Source organism: Stenella coeruleoalba (genome assembly GCF_951394435.1).
Source record: "Stenella coeruleoalba genome assembly, chromosome: 4".
NCBI classification, from domain to species: Eukaryota; Metazoa; Chordata; class Mammalia; order Artiodactyla; family Delphinidae; genus Stenella; species Stenella coeruleoalba.
The window spans coordinates 100,232,359-100,255,958 of record NC_137149.1 but is presented as its reverse complement, the minus strand read 5'-3'; the positions used below and the strand labels follow the sequence as shown (position 1 = coordinate 100,255,958).

At 36.7% G+C, this 23,600-nt stretch overlaps 1 protein-coding gene across 5 annotated transcripts in view; it reads right to left on the bottom strand.

Annotated features, from left to right (window-relative positions):
- Positions 1–518: 518 nt before the first annotated feature.
- SLC4A4 (solute carrier family 4 member 4) overlaps positions 519–23,600 on the bottom strand; it is a 352,077-nt gene continuing 328,995 nt past the window's right edge. For 4 of the 5 annotated variants that reach the window (XM_079920094.1, XM_079920096.1, XM_079920092.1 and 1 more), the window contains 8 exons: positions 21,868–22,046; positions 20,522–20,594; positions 12,702–12,770; positions 10,113–10,286; positions 7,695–7,856; positions 3,775–3,871; positions 1,352–1,431; positions 519–645 (listed from right to left, as the gene is read on the bottom strand). In XM_079920094.1, the coding sequence (XP_079776220.1) occupies positions 1,388–1,431; positions 3,775–3,871; positions 7,695–7,856; positions 10,113–10,286; positions 12,702–12,770; positions 20,522–20,594; positions 21,868–22,046 (798 nt within the window). In that variant the 3' untranslated portion in view covers positions 519–645; positions 1,352–1,387. The remainder of the gene's footprint in view (positions 646–1,351; positions 1,432–3,774; positions 3,872–7,694; positions 7,857–10,112; positions 10,287–12,701; positions 12,771–20,521; positions 20,595–21,867; positions 22,047–23,600) is intronic. The other variant, XM_079920093.1, reaches the window with a different exon arrangement.

Here is a 23,600-nt window from a genome sequence, read left to right as displayed (position 1 = left end):
CTTTAGTTTTTCTTCTTTTGATAACTCTTAAGAGATTAGTGTTTATAAGCAAGAGCAAGTTAGAATAGCAGCACTTTTTCCAGTCCTGGAGAGTGCTATAAGCGAGAAGGGACTGTCTGGAGGTCAAGGTTTGTTTAACCAGACAGAAAGACAAGCCAGTAAGCACAGCTCCAAAGCTCAAGGGGGAAGTTCCTTCAATATTTTAATAAAAGGTGTTATAAAATCCTTAATACTTTTGCCCTCTGCTTAATAAAGGAAAAGGACAGGGTCTGTGTGTGTCTTGAGTGACAGAGGAATTTGGTTGTCAGAGGACACATTTGAAAGTATAAGAACAAATAGGGGATTCTTCAGATGTTGTTTTTAAGGAACGGTGCACTACTGTCTTGATTTTACCTATGCAAGAGAGAAGCAGAGAGAGCACTGTATTGTTTGGCCAGTGACCAAAAACCAAAACAAAACAAAAATTAAAAAATAAACAATTAGACAAAAAACAAGAACATAAACAACAAAAACTGTCAGTTGTAAGAAAGACAAACAGGTTACAATATAGTTTCTGTTCCCTTGCTCCTCCAGAAATAATCATTGTCTTCAGGCTCAAGTTCTATTCTAATTTGAGGCACAACTTTTACTGGAGTTCTAGAAGGACTAGAGAAAAAGAAAAAAGAAAAAAAAAAAGTAAGTAACTCAGAATTCCTTTACCATCTGTCAAATGTTTATGCATTGTACAGAAGTCAAATAGGTTCTTCTTTGTTCTCTTTAAATACTTACTTCCTCCTTCTGTATTAAAAACAAACATTTTTTAAATGGGATGAAGTTACCAAATAGAGTTAAGAAATTCAAGTAAAAATTTCATAAGCTCTCACACCTAGATTAGGAAAAAAAAACAATCAAGGAAGAGGACTTCCAGGTGGGTGACACTGTCAGAAGTTGAAGGACAAAAAGACTGACATGAAGAAAATATTCAGAGATTTCACGATTTTGAAAATCAAGGAGGATCTGAAATCTCTAGAGTTGTGTTAAGAGGGAAGAAAACTATTGGAGAAGAGCCGCCAGGAAATGCCAGCTACCCTTAAAACAGAGATGATGCTGATATGACAAGAGCTAACATTGATCCTGGGCTTTACCTTAATGATACTGAAAGATTCCATTATTTCTAAGAGTAAGTCGAGTAGGTCTCTTAGAATGTTTTCTACAAGTAAAAGCTGGGATGAGGTCTGGTGACTAGATAATTTATTTAAGAGAAATTGTAGAGGACGGAGAACGGGGCGTTCTGCCGATAACCTGCCATTGGTTCCGTTTCTGTGGGGCGATCATCCCACAGAATAACATAAAATACTGGGCTGGCCTTTACCTTGGTATACCGAGTGACTGAAGGAAAGGAATTTTATCAGCATGATGTGTGGCGTTCAAGGAATGTTGGTGATTTTTCCCCTAAAAAAGAAAAAAAAATTTTCAAATCATAAATAATAGTCATTGGTAAAGTATAACATTAGAATGAAAAATGTTTCAATCTTCACAAAAATGGATGCATCTTTCACAACTGGAAAGAGTAAGAAAGACAAGTTTAGATGATTTCAATAAACACAGTATCAAGCTAAGAATCTAAGTAGTGTGATGAAGTCAAAATCACTCAGTCTCTTTTATTCTAGGTTTTCTAGAATGGGACAATGTTGTTCTTTGCAGCGAGGGGGCAGGGTAAATCATTTCTAGAGGGTGATAGCGCCTACTTAATGCCTAAGCCTTGTCCTTGGATTTCCTGCCATCTTTAGCATTCATAATTTTGTCCTGCTGTTATTCATGCAGGTAAAAAAAAGAAGATTTTGAGAAACTTACTTATACTGCAACTCTACTAGCAATTTTGTTCTTTCATGGATTAATATGATACTGGAAAAGATTTTAGAATGATCATCGGTATTTTGCTTAAGTAAATTTCTAATATCATATCCACTACTTTCAATGTATCCTTCTAAAGCGTTTTTGAGAAAATGAAGAACAACTAGCACTAAATAACCAACTTGCCACAGGCTTCTTCCAGGAGCCTCAAATTCTAGCTGATGATTTTTTTTTTTAAGCAGCCTTTAAATTGTACTTAGAAGAGCTGTGCTAGGTTATGATGCCAACAGAAGACATCCTTTCATAGTCTCTTTTTGCTATTTAATGCTCTAGAAATGAAAAATGAAACCAGACAATGGTTTGGGGAGCTTGAACTTACAAAGAAAATATTCAACTAAAGCCTGTTGATAGGACTGAGAAGAAAGTAGCCTTCATCACAAGTTACAGGCTACAGACTGGACACCAAAGTTGAGATTGCCTTAATTCTCTTTTCTTTAAACCAGCCTCCAAGATGGCCCCCAATGCACCCTGCCTTCTGGTATTCATGTCCTTATATAATTTCTCCTCACACTGTACCAGGGTTGGTTTGTGTGACCAACAGAATATGGCAGAGGAGATGGTATATGACTCCTGAGATTTGATTATAAAAGACTGCAGTTTCTGTCTTGGTTTCTTCTCTGTTATCACTAGCAGCCATGTCATGGGCAGCCCTAACAGATGCCCATGAGCCAAGGCACTAAAATCTCCTGCCAACTGCCTTGTGCTTGAGCTGGGAAGCAGACCCCCAGTTTCAGTCAGTCTTCAGACTCAGCTCCAGCTAAGCGCTTGACTGCAATCTCACGAGAGCCCTTGAGCCAGAATCAACCGAAATCAGCAGCTCCTAAATTCCTGAACATCAGGAACTGTGGGAGGAGATACAGGTTTGTTGCTTTAAGCTGCTGAGTTTTGAGGTAACTTGTTACACACCCATAGATAACTAAAATACCCATTTTTTCATAAATAGTCATTCATTTCAAACTTTTCTTGGTAACTTCTTATTGAAGTTGAAATAGCACTATCAAACAGAAATAAAAGTACTTCAACTGTCTTTTCCTGTAACAAATCAGTATACTTTGAAGTGCATGTGGATCTAAAAGAATGTTTTCTTCAAATAAGAACTCAAAGTAAAGTAGTTTGGAGGCACTTGCTGCTTGCTATTGGTAAAGCTTGAGATATTCACTAATGTTACCACAGGTTTTTACCCTTTTCAAATGGCCTGTTAACTCAATTACAAAAGCAAAGATGACAGGTCAAAAACCATTATACTTTAGTCACCAGGCTACTACCCCAGAAAGACCAGCGCAGTTACAAAGATAATTTTGAAACAGCAGAAAGGGAATGAAGAAATTAGGAAGAAAATGCAAATATCTTATAAGCTATACCCAAAGAGTGGTTGTTAATATTTTATGATTGCCAATTTAATTGAAAATAACAATTATTCCAAATTCTCAGTATTAACAATTGATTCATTGATCTTTGAGAGACCCATTATGCAATTTCTCTTTTGAGCTGATTTGGTCATTGGTGGAAGCCTAAGGAAGACAAACAGTAACAGACAGTGATGTAGTACTAGAAGCTGCCATTCTACATACCAGCAGAAAAAAGGGAAATCAATTAAAAACATGGTTATGAATTTAGCAATTCAAAGAAAACGGCGATAACTTGGATCAGAGAAAAGATGACCAAATAAAAACTTAAATGGTTATGGATAAAAGAAAAAGGTAAGGAGTGAAGGTCAAGGAATGTAAAAATGAAGTTTCATAATAATCAATGTAAATCTTCATATAGGAAAAAAAAGAAAGAAAACAGAGGAAAAGTTAATGAAGATGACAGTCCTAAAGTTTTTTCTCTGTAAGTGCAAATCATATTCAAGCTGGCATGCAAGAGGTTAGTTCTACTCACTGTCGGAAGGTTTGCTATCACTTAGGAAAGGTTGCTGTTCCATGATGTCCATTGGAATTTTAATACTTGGAACTTTTTCTGAGTATGGGCAGTCAGACTGTGAAAGAAATTTATAACAGTTTTTAGAAAGCTTTTACTATACAGACCTCCCTACCTCCCAGTACTGATTAAACGTACCATATTGTCATTTACATTGTACTACAGCCTTAGATATAATCACTTCTCCTTTGCTGACTTTTCAAATTTTATGGCATCTTCCCCTCACATTTGTTTTCTTCTCTTCTGAGTTAAGGAGATTAAGTCAATTAAAACTAGAACCACACCAAATTGAGATCATTACAAATTAAACAATTGTAAAGCTTTCCATAAGCTGGATTTGCAATCAAATATTTATGGGTTAGTTGTATGTGTGTGTGAAGGAAATAATCTCAAACGTGAAAGACTGTTAATTTAGGAGACTTCCTAAACTATAATATGGTCTTGAAATTTTTGTTTCATTTATGCTTTCTGATTCCACCTCCAGGAATATGATGACTTATCTTTCCTTCCAAGACAGGTAAGAAGACTTTTTCTAATATCCACTCACAAGGGGTCATTTACATAGACTTGAAAATAAACCATCTCCCTCACTCTAATATTCCATCAGAACTATTCTGTAGTTTAAGGCTCATCTCAATTTGCTCACACCAAATATATTTGGAAACTTAGCAAAACATGAGAAAATAAAGTCAAAAGGAAGGTGCCTATGATGGCCAGGTAGGCAGAGAAGAATCATAGCCAAAGTAAAATGATAAAACCAGGCAGCTAATCATGAAGCTTCTTAAAGAAGAGACCACCTAAGCCAAAACTGTAACATATTTCCACAGGATTATCACTTTACTGTTTTTAGAATTCATTATATTGAATCTATGTCTATGCCTAGACTCAAAAGATGGAATTCATCTCTTAACTGAAAGTACCAAGGAGATGATGACCTTTAGCTGAAAGGGAAAAAATAGGAACTAGGGGTGAAAGGAAGTAAGAAAAAAATGAATCTTAACATAAAGCTACTACGCACAATGAAAATTTCTTTATGATGAATCTAAAGAGGGTAATGAGCCACAATATTCTTTTCAAAGATTAAGATATTGCACTTCACTTGAAAAAAAAATGAAGATGCCATGTGCCCCTACCTTTGTAAGAATGTCAAGGACAAGTTTTATTACAGTATTTCAAAGTTTCCCCCAATAATAGCATTTATAGATGAACCGGTTGGCAGCCAACCCTTAATCATAGCCTACTGGGCGGGTTCAAAAATGACTGAGCAGCTCAAAATATTGGCAAGCCATATTTTTCACTAATTCTGCTCACAAATATTAGAGTTGGAACTCCCATGCCCTTGTGTGGCTCCCTACATCCATGGATCCCACACCACACAATGACCAGGTGAACATCACAACAGCTACATTTCAAACGGAGAACCCCAAATAATGGCCTCAACACACAGAACGTATTACACAGATACACTCTGGCTGGATTCACTGTCTAGGATAAATATATAAGCTTGTTTGTTTGTTTGTTTTGGTGGGGTTGGGGGAAGAAGAGAAAGAGGAAAAGAAAAAAACAAGTATCACACATTATCTTCAAGAAATCTGTTGGAGATATGGATTCAAAATGATAAATATTATTAATATAAGAATAGCATTATTTAAATAAAATATGATTTGTTGAAAATCAAATCTAAGACTTAGAAGACCTTCTCAGGAGCTCATTTGATCCAACTTCTGACACTAGAGAGCACTAAATTGAAAACTTTCTTAAAAGTGGATATTTTATTACTATTTTTTTCTTAAAAGCCATTAGAGGGGCTTCCCTGGTGGCGCAGTGGTTGGGAGTCCGCCTGCCGATGCAGGGGACGCGGGTTCGTGCCCCGGTCTGGGAGGATCCCACATGCCGCGGAGCGGCTGGGCCCGTGAGCCATGGTCGCTGGGCCTGCGTGTCCGGAGCCTGTGCTCCGCAACGGGAGAGGCCACAACAGTGACAGGCCCGCGTACCGCAAAAAAAAAAAAAAAAAAAAAAAAAAAAGCCATTAGAGAAGAGGATTCTATAATATTATTTCATACATTTGTAATGTATAATGAATTTTAAGTTTGATGTCCATGTACATAAACTGAGGTACTTGTTTTGAAAATTCAAGATGAAATACTGCTTTGGGCTTCCCTGGTGGCGCAGTGGTTGAGAGTCCGCCTGCCGATGCAGGGGACACGGGTTCATGCCCCGGTCCGGGAAGATCCCACGTGCTGTGGAGCGGCTGGGCCCGTGAGCCATGGCCGCTGAGCCTGCACGTCCGGAGCCTGTGCTCCGCAACGGGAGAGGCCACAACAGTGAGAGGCCCGCGTGCCACACACACACAAAAAATACTGCTTTAATTATCTCAGTATTTCAGGCAGGTTTTTTTTTTTTTTGTCTAGAGTAGCCTAGAAATTTATTTCAAATTTTGAATTCTATTCAATGTGTAAACGCCTCGTTCTTTTTAATACTGCATCTTAATCTGTTCTGCAGTTTAAGCACATTCTCTCTTTTTCTGTCATCATTGGAAACAGAAAATCTATATACATGTTCTCATTGAAGATGGATGGTGACAGTCACAAAAGCTCCCTCAGACTCTTTTTCTCTTTAGCTAAATGTGCCTCATATATTTAGCCTTTTCTTATTGGATCAATTTATCTGAAATCCAATTTTGTCTGTTGCCTTCCTTCACTGTACTGTTTCCAAGTTCTCCAAAAATAATTCAATCAGACAGCCTGACCAATCGAAAATAACCAGACAGGCCTGGATGAGAGTTTTGCCTTTGCCAATATGTGTACACTTAGAAAAATGACTTAACATTTCTCAGTCTAAATTTCCCCGTCTGTAAAATAGGAACAAAAATATACTATAAAGAGCTGCTTTAGCAATTAAGAACAAAGTATGCCTGATCCATCAAAATGATCAAGTACAGAGCAGACACCAAAAATTAACTAGACTCCCATGTTAGAATGAGATACTGGGGATTCCACTAGAATGGGGATACTACACTGTGTAAACTCTAGAACAAACCTACAAATCTTCATATAGAAGGTGTCATTTTGGCTGTCCTTTCAAAAGGCTACTGAGATAAGCTATTGGGGTATTTATGTGTGTGTGTGTGTGTTAAAGAAAAGCAAATCCCAGATTTTCTCTTAGCACTGATCACAGACCCCTACTGAAACACCAAGATTTCTGTGAAATGGCTTCCTAAAAAGTGGACATTTTATTTCTCAACTTAGTTATATGATTGCAAGAGGATCACCTAAATTATGACACTGACTGCTACAATTATGTAGAAAGACCCCAAATTCCAATTTCCGTTCCTTTTTATTGAAAGGTTACAGAGAAGTGATCTCAAATCATGTCAAATCCCAATGCAAGGATAAGTACAATAGCAGAGAACTTTGGTTGAGAGCCCACTCAAATAGATACACAGATCACAGGAGGTGAGATCACCAGCATTTGCCCACATTAGGCTTAAAATTATGTAAAACTGAGTTATTATCTCAAATTTAAATCCTGGATTATCAATAATAAACCCAATACATTTTATAGCATTATGAAACAAGCTTCCTTTTTATGTACGAGATCAGAGATTGAAGTTTTTTATATATGGTGGGCTTTGTTTTTTTAGAAGTCATTATATCATTATCAGTGTATTCACAGTTACAGAAAGACTTCAGAAAATACTTTAAAAAAAATAAAGAGACAAAATAAAGGGCAAAGGAAGGTGAAAAGTGACAAGTAGCACGACCAGGTAAACATCCTTGAAATTCAGTCATACATCGCACACAAGGGTTAAAAAAATACCATTTTCACATTTGTTTAACTAACTTTGGAATTTTACTTCGGAATTTTAGAAAGCTCCTTACATCATCATTGTCACTGTCCAGACTTCCCTTCTTCTTTTTCTTTTTCTTCTCATCCTCCTTCTTTTTCTTATCCTTTTCTGGAATGACATCATCGAGGAAGCTGAGGTCGTGCTGGGAGAAGAGGTAGTCCATGCCTTTTCTGACAGCTACAAGTGCCAAGATCTGGAAGAATAAATATAAAAAGTAGGAAAGAACCCATGTCAGAGAAGTCAGAGTGAGTATTAATACTGCCCTAGCAAAGTCAGTAGAAACCTATTTTGTACAAGTCTAGAGTATGACAGAACTCATCTTGCTTGTATGGACTTACATTATGTAGACCATAAACATCTGCTTCATGGAGAAAGTTGGTTCATAGAAGTCTTACTTTAACTCACTGTATTTTGTTCACTGTACTGTATGATCCCTTCATTTGGAATTTCCATATGAAAAGATTATTTTTTAAACCATTTTCTTCCATGTCAGATTTTTAATAAAATAACTAGAAGTTTCAAGGGAAAAAACAGCCTGTGTATGATTTCTAATTATTCAAAATTAAAACATTACACAGGTTTTTGAAAGTCAAGAAAATCTGTACAACGCATAGTACACTGAGACATCTTCAAAGTATTAATAATGAGGTAGTATTTGAGTTTGCACAGACTATTTAGTCTGCTGGGGCAACTTCAATCACCACCATTAACTGAATACTTATCTTGAGTCAGACGCTGTGCTAAACTCTTAGACAATATTTTCTCATTTATTCCCACAACAAACCTGAAAGGTAGATGTTAGTATCTATCCAACAGCAGAGGAAACTAAAGCTTAGTGACATAAGTAAGTTATCCAAGATCACAAAGCCAGATAAAGGAAGAATACAAAGGGTCCCAGTTTTCTAACTCTAACCCCAGTATTCTTGAACTCTGTATCTTTGCTTCTATGAATTGCTCTTGAAGGTATCTTAAAGATGTCTTTGCTCAACAGTAAAATTAGTATGCAGTAGGACTCAGAAGTCCTGGCCCTGCCTCAAATGAACAGTTGTCTTTATCCATATTATGCTCTATGCCAGCCTCTTCATCTCTTAGAGAAATTAATAACATCTAACCTATTGATATTACATGATTCTTTTATGACCAAATAAAAGCTCTGAAAGATGAAAAATACTTTATAAAGGTAAAATATTTTTTATTATTATTTAGCACAAGCAATAAGTGATTTACTGGATATATTTCAAATTTATCCAGGTCTAACTTTGTTTTTCCTGACTTTAGCAAAACTAATACATGGGTAGATTATATTAATAGGCAGATGGAAGTCTCTTCTCATACTCAGTGTGTTTTCCAATAAGTTAATAGAGTTCTTTTTCAAAAGCAGAACATAAGGGATCATCAAGAGTAAAAATCTGATTCCACAAATACTGTTAATATTTGACACCATTTTTTCTGCTTTCCTGGAGGAAAAAACAATTACAATCAACCAGTATACATGAAATAAAATAATAATTCTGGATAAAAGTAAGAAAATTTTTGTAAAAAAAAAATATGATTTGTATATTAAAGTTCTATTTCCAAAGCTACAGGGGAGACAGAGAAAGACCTGAGGTGGGCTTTGTGACTTGTTTCAAGCATATGCATGTGCATTTTCTTGCAACAAATGTAAGGCTACAGTAAAAATTCAATGATTATTCAAAAAATAAAGTCTTAATTAAAAAGAAAAATAAATAAAAATAAGCCACCATAGCATTATTTCACCCACACAAATTCAATGATGAAGCCAAATACAAAGTCATTGTTTCCTTTTGCCCTTCTTTCACTTGTGATTCAGAGTGGAATGTTAGTTGTTTCACTTTCTTTCTCATCGTAACATGGCAAGGAGAGAGAGCCCAGACTTATCCTTAAACTTAGCATGATACAAAGGAGAAGAACTGCAAAAAATTAAGCTTCTCTCTCCATTTCTTCTATTCACTGGATGATCTCTCATAAGTTGCCAAACTGGTGCTCTATTATTTGGCCTGAAATGTGCTGTACTCTGTTATTTAGACAAATTCCAATGTACAGCAGTATTTTAAAAATAACTAACGTTATGTGCACTTGTGTCTACCATGTGTCAGGCATTGTGCTATATACTTTATATTCATTATTGATGCTCAGAATGAAAACAAAGATGCCGCTCTCATTTTACTGATGAGTTGATGGGAGCTCAGGGAAGTTCACTGATCAGCACAAACCAGAGCCAGTATCTGAACTCAGCTGTCTGACTCCAAGGTCAAGCCTAGATAGACCACAGACCTGGCAACCTTAAATTACAACCAATCAAACTGATTAGGTCAAAGCTGGAAAAAAACTGGAAGCCTCCATAAAAGACACATGTGTCATCAATATTACAATAACCACATGATATTGGTGTGACCTCATGGGTAGGTTCAATTAAAACAATCCCTACCATGACTGGAAAAATGATAGCAGCCACAGTTGACTTGAGGATCCAGAGCAGGGCTAGACAGAGCACCTGCAGGAAAGTGAACAGGTGGACTCTGCGCAGGGGGACATGGCGCAGGTAGATAAAGTCAGGCTGATGCTTCAGGGGCATCAGAAGCAGCTTCAGACGATCCATGAACTGGGAGAAGAAAGGGCAAGAGAGGACAAGTACATTACTTCAAGAGCTGCAGCACCAAGTCATCTCTTTCTGTCTAACTAACCACTAGTGATTTATATTCTACAATTTAGGCAAGCGATGTCCTTGTTAGAGGACACTGGCCAGGGAGTGCAGAGATATAGTCTAACACAGTAAGACGTAGTATGAGTCTTCCAATTTATGTTATTACTTTGCAGGAATATTATGCAGCTATAGGAGATAAAGTGGCCACCAAAGGATAAAGCTTCAAAGCCAAATATAAAATAAAGATGCTCATCTCCTACATTCTACTTGTATTGTCTGCATCTTAGGAGAGAAGATCTTGTGCCTATTATTCTAGTAATAATATGCTGAAGGGAGACATCAAACTCATGTATCTAACTGTGCCGCAGCTGTCTTATCTGAAAGGAAGAGGAGATGCTATGTATCATATATATTTCAATAATGTTTCAAGGATATAAAGGAACTATCTGACTTGAAAATGGGAATGCATTGGTATTTTCATAAATTCCACATTATTTATCTACGGCATAACTTAACTAATACATTTAGCAATGAATTAGCATTTCTTTTCAGAGGAAAGCCACATGAACACTGCAGCGAGTTTCACAGCATCAACAACCAGATACCTGATCTAGGAGAGGCTATTACACTGTCATGTATAAACAGGTACTAAAATGACTACTGAGCACCTATGTGCCAGGTGCTGTGCTTCAAAGAATAACTGCTGAGTTTACATCAATGCTGATGATAAGGATGATACTTAAGTACCTATCATAGGAACTTTCAGATGTAAGATGCTCACTAAATAGCTGTTGAATTGAATAATTATGTAATAAGAACTCTGAAATAATATCTCTACTTTCTTGCTGGGGGGAAGAGAAAAATGTAAAAGTAAATAGGCTATCACAATCTTCTCTGAAGTGATTTCCTATCTAAAGAGTTTTCTTTCTTCCTCCAGAGCTATTTTTGACTGGTAGAAGTATTCCCATTTATAAAGACTGGAGTAATAAAATTTTTTGCTAACTCAGATCTTGCCAAAAAGGTCTAAAAGAAGAAGAGTCAAGAGAAAAGTAAAGAGAAAAGGTGATAGGGCAACACCATGGCAGAATTTAAGAAATCCACTAGCTGTCCCTTCAGCAAGGGATTTTTTCCCCATTGTTATGGAATCGCTGATTTTTTCCCCTTCTATTTAACTTAATAAACATGTACTAAGCTCCAACCATCTATTACACACCTAGAACACATAAAATCAAACTTCTGATCTAGACCGACTTATTTAGGCCAAACAAAAATAAGAACTATTAATCTGGGGACCATATTTGTTTCATATTTTTCCATTTAAAGTAATAAAGAATATTTACAATGTCAGGTAAAAATATTTTTACACATTTATACTTCCCCAAAATTTCACGGGCACAAATAAACCCACATTCACATTCGTCTAGTCCCATCTATGAAAAACCACCTTGTATTTTGTAATAAATATCCAAATGGTGAAGAACTCTACTCAATGGACCTAAACAAGGAAAAATAAAATAGCCTTTTCTCTTTTTGAGGGTCTGGCCAGTTGCTCAGCTCCATCTGATTCTAAAATCAAATTAATCTAAATTCAATAAATAAAAGCAAGGACTATTACGAAGGGGTTTAAATAAATTCTTATGATGTTCACAGAACATGCAGTTTTTTCCCATTAAAACATCACTAAGTGCTAAATAAGGCTACAGTTAACAAGGTGCCAGAAAGCAGCAGCAGTACTTCCAGTTTCCTGGTGCCAATTAAATTAAACCTCAATTGAAAGACAAAGTCCCTTACAAAGTTTCCCCTAATGATTTTTTTAAAAGAGGGCTAGTTTTATCCACGATGTGACAGCTGAAGTTTTTGACAAAAGTAGCACATTAACCACATTGACTTGATTCTTTTATTGGTGCAAAACTTTTGATCAATGATCTCAGCCATGTGAAAAGCACATCAAATAATAGCCTGTTCTTAGTATAAGGTAAAGGCAAATGGATAAACAGTATCTCGAGCACACTGAAGGTTAGATTTCCATCAAAGGAAGGAAGGGAGGAAGGGAGGAAGGGAGGAAGGGAGGAAGGGAGGAAGGGAGGGAGGGAGGGAGGGAGGAAGGTCAGAGATAGCTCTCTCACTTTCCTAGCCAAATGGCTTCTAACAGCTTATTTGGAGAATGGGTATGTATGATAACATTTGTTAACACAAGCTAACTTTATTAATTAAATCAGAAACACAGGTGAATGGTGGAGAAAGTAGGAAATAAATGCATTTTAAAAACTCAGCCGTTAAGGATTAGCACTTTTCTTCAATGACCTATTATTGGACTGTTTTTAATACTACCTGAAAAATATGACTCTGCTCAGATTGCTATGGAAAACTTACCTGCACACCATTAAGAGATGCTACCCCCATATACAGGAACACGCCATAGAGTACAGGCATGGGAATAAACTAGGATGGAAGAAAATTGGAGAAAGTTTAAAAACAATAATAATAAAAACAGTAAGAGAGACCAATAGTTTAAATAAAGGCTAAATCTGAGACTAAAAGATAGGACTTAATAATACAGTGACCACTGATCAGTGTGCTTAACTCATCATTGATAAACGTCTAAACTCTTTGTACCAGAAAGCAACAAAGGAGGGTGAAGGAGACTCAATTTTCATTTGATTCTTGTTTGCATTTTTTTTAACCATTAGAATGCATGACCTTAAAAATAACTTTTTAATGGGAAAAGAAGTCTCTGTTATCCTTTCCCCTTAAGAGGAATGACCATGTGAACTAAATGCTTGCATGGACTGTGAAGCAGAAAGAGAGGCAGAGGGTTGCCCCACTCCGGAGACCAAATTTCTTTCCCCATAGTCTGTTGACTTTTCTCTAAATAATTTTCACCAAATGATCCATCAGCTCGGTGTATAAATGCCTCTTTCAATTAAGTAAACATCAAACAACTGTCCTCTTTCTTCCTCTTAGGAATATTAAGAGGACTAATTAATGAGAACACTGCTTGAAAGGAGCATGGAGCATCTGGAAGCAATTAATTACACACACAGATTAATACACATCTTTTAAAATGGAATTAATACATTTCATGCATTAATTAGCAAGAGTCTTGAACAGTAATGTGAAGTGTTTTAACAATGGGAAGTTCCAAGATGATGTTCCTAAGTTTTGTCTATTCCTAGACCTTTGAAATGTCTCTAGTACTGTGGAAACCAAGCAAATCAGGGATGACTCTGTTTCTGGGAAGTCTTCTATCTGAACAACAATAAAAAAAAATGGGTTCTCAAGCTTGGATTTTCAAAAGAAATTCAAGTTCAGGAGTTTTCAAAGCTCAAATACTAAAACCAAAATCAATTAAGTCCAATCTTACCAAATCTGCACAAAGGAGACTACTGTAGCCAGAAAACAGTATAACTTTAGAGTAATTTTTAAAGAACTATCACATGTATTAAGAAACTGAAGCACAGTTTCTATCAGCCTTTCCTTGTGATCACCTCAAACAGTTCTGTATCTGAGACCCTTTGGCTACTACTAGAGAAACAGTAAATTCCAAAACGGGTCACAACTGCCTCTAATTGTTATTGGTTAGCTGTAAAAATTGTTAAACGTATATGGAATAAATATACTTCTTTATATAAAACATTGCATGCTTCTTCTAAAAAAGACTAACAATTTTAACATAATTAATTTGATCTTGAGCTCAGAAAAAAATAAATGATATTGAATGCTGAAGGTGGTGGGAGGGACAGTGTGAGCGGCAGGGAAGCCATGTGGGCTGTAATACCCAACAGTCACCACAAAGAGGTGAACACATTACATCCAAGCCACTTACGCTGGGACATGTGCCTTTATTTCCTTTAAGAATGTGCGTGTTTCCATTCCCTATGATGCCTCCATACAAATTTACCAAAAGAATACAATAGGAAACTAACAAAAAGACCCTTTTATAGTTTTGACTTATTTCTCAATTTTAAAAATATCTTCTATAGACAAGGCCACTTCTATTCTTCCTTAATATATGAAGATTTCTTATCATTTCACTTCTAATTTCTTGGGAAGAAATGAAAGGTGGAAGGGGAAAAAAGAAGTATAGAGTTCATGGGAAACTAGTTAGAAATCCTGCAGTAGTTATTTTTTAATTTGAGTGTTTTTCTGACTTGAAAGAAAGTAATCACATAGATGATCTTGGACCTTAGCCCAACCCCTCACCTAAGCTTAGTTAAGTATTTTCTCTAATGTAGTTCTAATGCCAGAGTGAAGGCAACTTGTGCCTTGGTGCCTAGGTCTGTTCTCTCTGAACGGATGATGACAGGTTATTTGCCAAACCAACCACAAAATAAAATCAGAAGGCAGCATTAACTCAGAATGGGGAATGGGTAGGAGAACAGATTTAGATATGATAATGTTTTAAAAAAATTATTCTTTGGTGAAAATAGCACATATAAAGGAGACTATTATTTTGATTTTTAGCCAATTTCAAAGTGATACAAATGTCTTATGAAATGCACCATTTTCTTTTTTTTTTTTTTTAACATCTTTATTGGGGTATAATTGCTTTACAATGGTGTGTTAGTTTCTGGTTTATAACAAAGTGAATCAGTCATACATAAACATATGTTCCCATATACCATTTTCTTTATGACAGTGTAGTGTCTCAATAAAAATCTTCCAGTTTGGAATTTGTGATGAAATTTAACAGAATTACTGGGTTAGAGGATATCTTTTATTGGATTTGGTTCATGAGTCATGTTAGGAGGTCAACCCTTAAAAATTCATCACAATAGAATCATTCATCACAATAGAAATTTCCCAAAGGAAGGAAAAGAAGACTGTGTTTTAAGAAGGTAGGATACTACTTTAAGTTAAACTAGTATAATATACATAGTAATAGTAGGTAGACATTTTTATAAAGCAAGACAGGAGAAATTAAAATATAAAAAACACAGGGTAGGGCTTCCCTGGTGGCGCAGTGGTTGAGAGTCCGCCTGCCGATGCAGGGGACGCGGGTTCGTGCCCCGGTCTGGGAAGATCCCACATGCCGCGGAGTGGCTGAACCCGTGAGCCATGGCCATTGAGCCTGCATGTCCAGAGCCTGTGCTCCGCAACAGGAGAGGCCACAACAGTGAGAGGCCCGCGTACCGCAAAAAAACAAAAAAAACAAAAAAAACCCCAGGGTATACTAGGTTCATAGGCATATCAAGAAGTGCCAAATGATAAAATTATGCAAAAAATTATATAAATAATCAATCATACCCAGAAAGCCAAAAAGCATAATTGTAAATAAATATAACAATGCTTTTAATAAAAATTAAAAATGAAAAAATTAAGTGCTTGACCCTATAACCAGGCAGAATAGTGAAACTGAGATGAGATCAATATTTAACATATTCAGACTATGTTACCAAATTTTTCAAATTCTGGTGACTTAACCCTCCCTTTGATTTTCTGATGGTGTTAGAGTATTCTCAAAAAAAATATGTAAAAAGGGTAAATTTAATAAAAAAGAGAGGGTGTAGCATCCACAGCACAGAATTCAGTATAAGAGTGAGGTCTCCCAGCAGAATCATAGTCAGTGTGTGGGTGTGTGTGTATAAAACCCAGAATGAGGTCCTGATAAGATCGTGGGCATAAAAGTTAGACAGACCTGGGTTCCAATTCTGGCACTACTGATTGTGCAACCCAGAGAAAACGATCAACTTCCCCTATCCTCAGTATTCTCATCCAGATAGTGCTTATGATAAAGATTACATAGAACAAACATTTAGTTCAGTGCCTGGCTCATAATAGATACTTTATAAATGTGGCACTGATGTCATTACCATCAGAACTTTTAGTAATAAGTCAAGAAGCCTACAAGTGCAAAGCACCACTTTCTTTGGCCCTCTGTGGTGGGTTTGGGTGGCAGGAGTTTAGGACAGAAGGATGGCTACAGAGGTCAAACTTGAAGGCTTGGTTTTATCTAGGCTCTACAATATTGCTTTTTCAACTATAACAACTGTCTTCAGGAATATGTTATTAAAATAATATCCTAATACCCTTAAGCCTTAAAAATCAATGTAAGGAAGCTTCTGACTTGCAATCTGGTCCCTAGTCACAAGAAACTGTGGAGTGAGCTATGATGAGCAGTTTGTAAAAATGCCATCCTTCTCACTACATAAGAGAATCAGAAATCAGACCAGAGAAGCTAGGGAAGATCATCTCATGAGAAATGAAAATGAATAAGTTCTTAGAGGGCAAATACTGTTTTATTTAAAAGGTGGTAAACCATGACGGATATGAGATCAGGCTTTGGAGTCAGAACTGCCTGAGTTCAAATCTTGGCTCTACCATTTAAGAACTTTGTGACCCGGCAAGTTACTCATAATTTTTCTTATCTATAAAGTGGATTCAATCATAAGTAAGTATACTTTTTGGAGGTGTGACTGGAGAACTAAAAATAAAAAAACCTGTGCAGAGCCCTTAGTCCAAGGCCAAGCTCAATAAATGGAAGCTTCTATTACAACAATCAACTTCAACAATATCAGCAGCAGCAGCATCTTCATTATCATTTCTCCTTGTTTTTCTGTTACTGAACAGAGTGTACGGCATACAGCAGGAGCTCAACAAATGTTGTCAAATACAAATTAAACACTATCCTCCACATTTTAGAACACTGAACAAATCTGAAAGATAAATTTTGGCCACTCCTCAAGTTAAAGATAAACTAATTCAAGCAAAGGGAACAGAAGTAGCAGTGAACTTTTCTTGATCTTTATTTCTTCGGACTTGCCAGAAGTATGGAAAAAGTAAGCTCCAGGAACTGTCTTTCATCTATTTGCTGCTCTTCGGTCTACCGAGTCTCCCCATACAGAACACTAGCTTAACAGGCAGTATTTCTGCTGCAGAAACACAGATCTAAACTATCTAGCCAGCCTAGGAAGCCAGTTATTCCTGCTTCCCAGCAGTTCTGTACTGAATCAGTGGTGAGATTTGAGGCATGCGCCACTGTTGCTGGCCAAGGTCAAGGGGTAGCCTCCTGAACTTAAAGCTAGTACACTATGATTGCTTACATTCTTCTATGTAAAAAGACAGATTTTGGCAAAGAGATCAAAACACAGGTCCATCAACTTCAAAGTAATCAATGTTCAAAGTAAGTCTGCCCAAGTAGGTACAGGGAACAACTACCCACACTGCTTAATGCATGGGAGAAAATAACTAGCATCACTGGAGGCCACCAAACCTGTGATGGATGCAGGGAGTTGGGAGGGAAGGTGTTGAGCCATCTCATTTTTAAAAGTCACATGTTTCTCTTGATTTCATTCATTTGATCCGCCTTTCAAAGGCAGCTCTTTTAAGTAAAACCGTTCCCTAAAGTCATCACCTGTTTCTTTAAAACACAGTCACACAGTGGAGGAAAAAAGATTCCCTCCTCCAAGGTAATTCATGACGCCACTTTCTGCGTGAATTCTGAGGTTAATTGTTAATCTTGACTTCTTCTTAGGCGTAACTTAGGTTTTAGTTAAACTACTCTCAACATCTGCTTCTTCCTGTGTTGACTTTTCAGATGAGCTAACAAGGGTTCTGTAGTGAAAGCACATAACTTACCAAACTTCAATGCTAAGAAGGGCACCTGATCTGAAATTGGCTGACCTTTTCAGATGCGATTCCTGAAGTAAGGAATAGCCTCACTTGCTGAAGTAACATACCACAAGAGTCAATGCTAGACTATTTTATCCTTGTTGTTTTTAAATCCAGGTTCCCCACAATATGTTGGAAACTACACTAACTAAACAATTTCATTTCCCACAGTTTGGGCAAAAGATGGTCTAACAAAAATGTTTGCTGAACTGCCTTTTCCACTGATGCTTACACTGACTCTTTGCATTAACTCAAAGTTGCCAGGTAGAAATAGCCACAATTATGGACACGAGTACCTGAATGAGGGTGAGCCAGAACATGAGTACTTAAGGAAGGTCAAAGCAAAAGCAAGTTCATACTCACTGATCCCTTACATCTATCTTTTTCCTTTCTCTGTATTATAATCTGTTCCCGTAGATACTACAGTGCTTTTCATATCAGGGGCAAAAAGAATCATTGTAAAATGAAGAACAAAAGTGCTTTCAGCTTTAACTCCTCTGCAGCCATAGTTGGGTGAGAAAAGAGTTAGGAAGAGGCCTTGCATCTCTTCCTAAAAATAGCAGTTTATACACTGTTTGTTCTCTGTGTCCCTTTGGAACCATGCATGATCATTCGGTTGACAGATTCTCCAAGATTAAAGCCAATTTGCTATAACAAACAAACAAAGAAGAATTTTAAAACACATCTGACTTTTCTGAGTTAGGATTTTATACTGCATTATTGAAAAGGAATAATATAAAAATAAAATTAAAGAAAGAGTGGGTGGTGATGAGTACGTACGAACTGATGGGAAGATTTCTATTTATCTCTTACTAGTGGCTTAAGAACTAAGAGACCCTATAAAAGAGACTTGGCAGTTGTGTCGTGTGAATCCACCTTCAGGGGTCCCAGGGGCAAATTCCTTCCTAGGAGAGCCTCCCACAATGTGAGGTCATAATTACCTACAATGATCTCTACAAGTTGATCTGTCCAGATGAGGTCCCATTGCCTATGCGGTAAAAAGCTGTCATTAGACTTTTCCACCAGCTGATGTGCTGGCGTCTACGGGGCAAGAGAGGAACACAGAGCACTTTGGAAGTGGATTTGATGCTGTGAAACTCATAACAACTCGAACCTCCCCCACAATTCGCTCTGCACTGGCCAAACTGACAACAGATTTTCCTCTGTCCTCACAGAACATAAGATCTGTCCTTTTTTAAGGTCCTCTGTATATAAACAGAAATGAACTCCTTGCAATTACTTTTAGTTTTACTTCCCCGCATATTACATGAGATACATATTCCTTCATGATTCCAGTCAGAAATTAAACCAGCTAATTGACACTGTAGAAACCAGTGACAAAAGATGAATATTTAAATCTTTTAACTGTTTACAAAGTATTTTGTGCATAATGTATGCAGTAATCTAAATACTCTGAAGGCAGAGTCAGTCCTAGCTATACATTAAGAAATTACAGTTCTATTTTCCACAAATTCATCTGATTGGCAATTGACATATAAATGTGTTAATGGGAAAGAAATGGAGAGCTTTTGCCTTTCACTGTACTTCTGTATTCTCTGAATTCTTTCCAAGAATGTACTGCTCTATTACTTGTGTAATTAAATAAGCATTCAAAAAACCTTTTGAAAAATTAAGGTTGTTTAAAGATACACAAAAATTTTTAGAGAAAAATTTGGAAGGATATTGCTAACAGTGGGACTGTTGATAGCTATTAGGTCTATAGGTGATATTCATGCTTTGTACTGTGATGCAAAGCATAAGATACAAATTATCAATAACTGGCTAGTTTTGTTATGTAATAAAAAAAGAATAAAATATTTGTGTCACAAAAGAAAACTGGAGGCTTCAATGACAGATATATGTTAATCTTTTTAAGTACTATCTCTACTTCTAAATATGCTTTCATATATAGTTTATATTTACCTATTAAACATTCACCCCATCAATCAAACCTATATATTGACTCCTAACTTTCTAAATAATCTGTCATTTTTCTTTTTCAAAAGTTCATTTCTAAAGTTTTCTAGTTACAAATCAGTAATTTTATTCCATTCTTTCTTTGTGGCTAGTAGGCCTTCTGATTCAAAGAACACAGAAACACAGTCAGCAATAATTAATAATAAGAGAACAATTACAAAATGATCATTGTGAGTCATTCATGTTATCCAGGAGTCCAATGTGGGAAGGGAGGGCAGGATTTAGGGACGAGTAAATGGGAAGTGATGGGAAGAAAGGATGTAGGGAGACTAGGAGAGTGAAAAATGTCATGGGGAGTGGAGTTCAGTTAGTTAGATTGAACTGTATGAAACTGCCATATGCGTAGGTCCAAAAATTTGAATAGTGGTAATTTAATATGGTTCAACCAAATAACTGCAATAATAATAATAATAAGAGAAGGGGTGAGAAGGAAATCAAGGTAGAAGTTTTCAAAGTCTTCATTCTACCTGACTCCTGCTTCATTCAGCGTGATATGACGTGATAACAATCTTGCAGATATTTCTTAAGAAATTCTACTGTTCACATATCCAATTATCTGTCAGTGTTCTGAGAAGGAGGAAGAAGTGAGTATTTCACATATTTACCTTCAAGATGGGAGCCATAAAGACTGACAGACCAGTCAGAATAAACACAAGGGTTCCAGTGACTCTTTGTTCCCTGAAACCAAATCAAAAGATTACCAATCTACCTTTTGTTTTCATAAACATGCTCTTGTCTTTTCACCTTCAGAAAATACTATACATGGATGGAATCACTGTTTGGCTAAGACAGCAAAGGTACGGATATCATATGTAATTAATACCTCAAGGACAGCATATAAGCTTAACAGAACTACAAAATTCTCTTAAAACTATTGCAGTATGTGATTTGAATTCATCAAGAAAAAAGTGATTCTGCTAAATCCTTTGTCCTTTTAGAATCAGGAGAGAAAAATCACTTGCTCTGGTTCCACCAATTACTGGCCCACTTGAAGCCCTTATTTTTTAAACAACTTGTACTGTTGTGTAATTACACCTTCCTTCATAGGAGATAGTTATTACATTCTCCCACATTCTAATGAACAAACAGCTCAGGGAAATTTCCTAAGTGCAGTAAATCCCATCAGTCTCATTTCCAAATCTACAACAACAAAAGTACTTTTTAACAAATACGATTCCCATACAACACCCCCTCACCCCAAGAAAAATCACCCACTGTTGTGGCACGGGAAACGATGGCTCTGTCATGTGAGCTATTCACCCAAGCTCTTAGGAGCAGAGTCCGCTGCAAAATACGCAATAAAGTATAAAGGTCTCATAAGAGCTCTTCATGGCTACCCAGATTTAACTGCTGGAGGTCAAGGTTTCTCAGTGCTTATGGGACAGAAAATGAACTGGAAAATAAGAATTCCTCTCCTTTCACAGAATCTTATTTTGGCCGCGTGGCTTGCGGATCTTAGTTCCCTGACCGAGGGTCGAACCCAGGGCCCTGGTAGTGAAAAGGCTGAGTTGTAACCACTGAACTGCCAGGGAATTTCCTCCTTTCATAGCATCTTGAGAATCATAAGCAGACTCAATAGTTTTAGGGAGTCTCAATAGAGCCAAAAAATTAAAGGGCCTGGTTATATATATATATGATTGTGATTGAGTATGTACCATAGCACTAAAATGACCTGCACGTTGAAGAAAATGAATGACCTGTCTGCGTTTTTACTCTGCAAAATTTAGTCTGCTGTTAATCAAAGGAAATGTATATAAGATAAAAAGTGAACTCAAGAAATTATGGAAGATTCTTTCAAATGAAAATTTAGTCCTTTCTAGAACATCAAGTACAGGAATAAATTATTCATCACCAGCCCTTTCTCCTCCACATTTGTCCGTTTCTTTCTGACTGACACATAGATGTGAGCATGGTATGTTTTATAGAGCCATTTTTCTCTGACGTAACACACCTCACTCCTAGGAATTTTGGTTGTTCTCCAGGTGCAGAAGTCTCTGTCTCCATCTTCAAACTGTCGATGTGAGCAATGGAGATGACAGTAGCAGCCACGTACCACGGAAGGGCCATGAAGGAGCACACCACCATGAGGATGGCCACCCAAAAGAGATCCAGGTGATATCCAGCTCCTTTCTGTAGCAAGAGGTAACAAAACCATGTGAAGAAAGCACTCATACTGCTATCTAGTCATATTTCCAGATGGGAGTTAAGATTACCCAAAGAAACCAATTCGCTTTGCTTGATACACGTATCTACCAGAAGATGAGGTCCTTGAATGAGACTTCATCATCCTCATACTATCCCCCTAACAATTAAACGCAAAGCTGCCACACGGCACACCTCCTCTAGCTTGATTTAAGTCACAGCTTATTAGTTGCTTATTGTTAATTATTGTCTCTGCATCCAATTACATAATTGGAACAATGGAGATATAGAACTACCCTGAAGAGCTACTGACATCCTTCAAAGAAGTAATTGAGGCAAATCACCTTGTAGGAACTTAAATGGCAGTGATAGTTACGGAGTAGAAGCTCAATAAATGGTGACAGTAGCAATAGTAATACTGGTTGTTTTTAACATAAACAGGATAGGTACCTTAAAAACAGGCATGATGCCTTCTCTGCTTGACTAGCAATATGCTGTTCACCCAGACAGTATTCAGCACATGTAGACTAGTGATGTGAAAGCAACCTTAAGAAAAGCAACCTTAACACTTTTATGTGAAATCTAAAAAAATGACACCAATGAACTCATTTACAAAACAGAAATGGACTCACAGATATAGAAAACAAATTTATGGTTACCAAAGGGCAAAGGGGGGTGGGGAATTAGGAGTTTGGGATTAACATACATGCTACTACCTATAAAATAGAGAACCAACAAGGGCCTATTGTATAGCACAGGGAACTATAGTCAATATCTTATAATAACCTATAATGGAAAAGAATCTGAAAAAGAATAGATTTATATATATAAATAAAAATACATATACAAGTATATATAAAAAATACATATACGTTATAAAAAACTGAATCACTCTGCTGTACAACTGAAACTAACACAATACTGTAAATCAACTACACTTCAATTAAAAAAATAAAGACAAAAAAGTACACAGAAGACCATTTCTCACCCTTAATAGTATATGAAAATAATTGTTTAACAACATATGAAACATTATAATTAAGGTAATTGTACTCCCCTAATAAGAATAGGCTGATTTCAAACATTGCCAGATAGTCACAATAACATTTACTGACTGGAAGAGCAGACAATGTAACAAAAGGTCTAGCTCTTTTACTCACTAAATAAATATTGTCAAATGTGTCCACAATGTTATTCTCTGGTTATATTTCTCTGTTCTATTTATGAAGAAATCAAATACCTAATACCCCTATGGAGACTGAGAAAATAGAGCAGTCCATTTTCACAGCATGGAAGCAGCAGCGCCAAGAGGCTGAGTATGACCAATCTGAGGAAACAGAGAGGTTGGCTTTAAAAAATGAGAATGGTCTTTACACTAGGAACCCAGTGACTGTTATCATTGAGATCCTGTTACAGTTACTCAGAACACTGCTCTCTTCTCACTGAAATGCCAGGATTTCACCCCTGGCTTGCACACACGGGTCTAATCATGTTCTCAGAGAACTCATCACAGCTGACACAAGAAAGAAAAGCATATTTTTA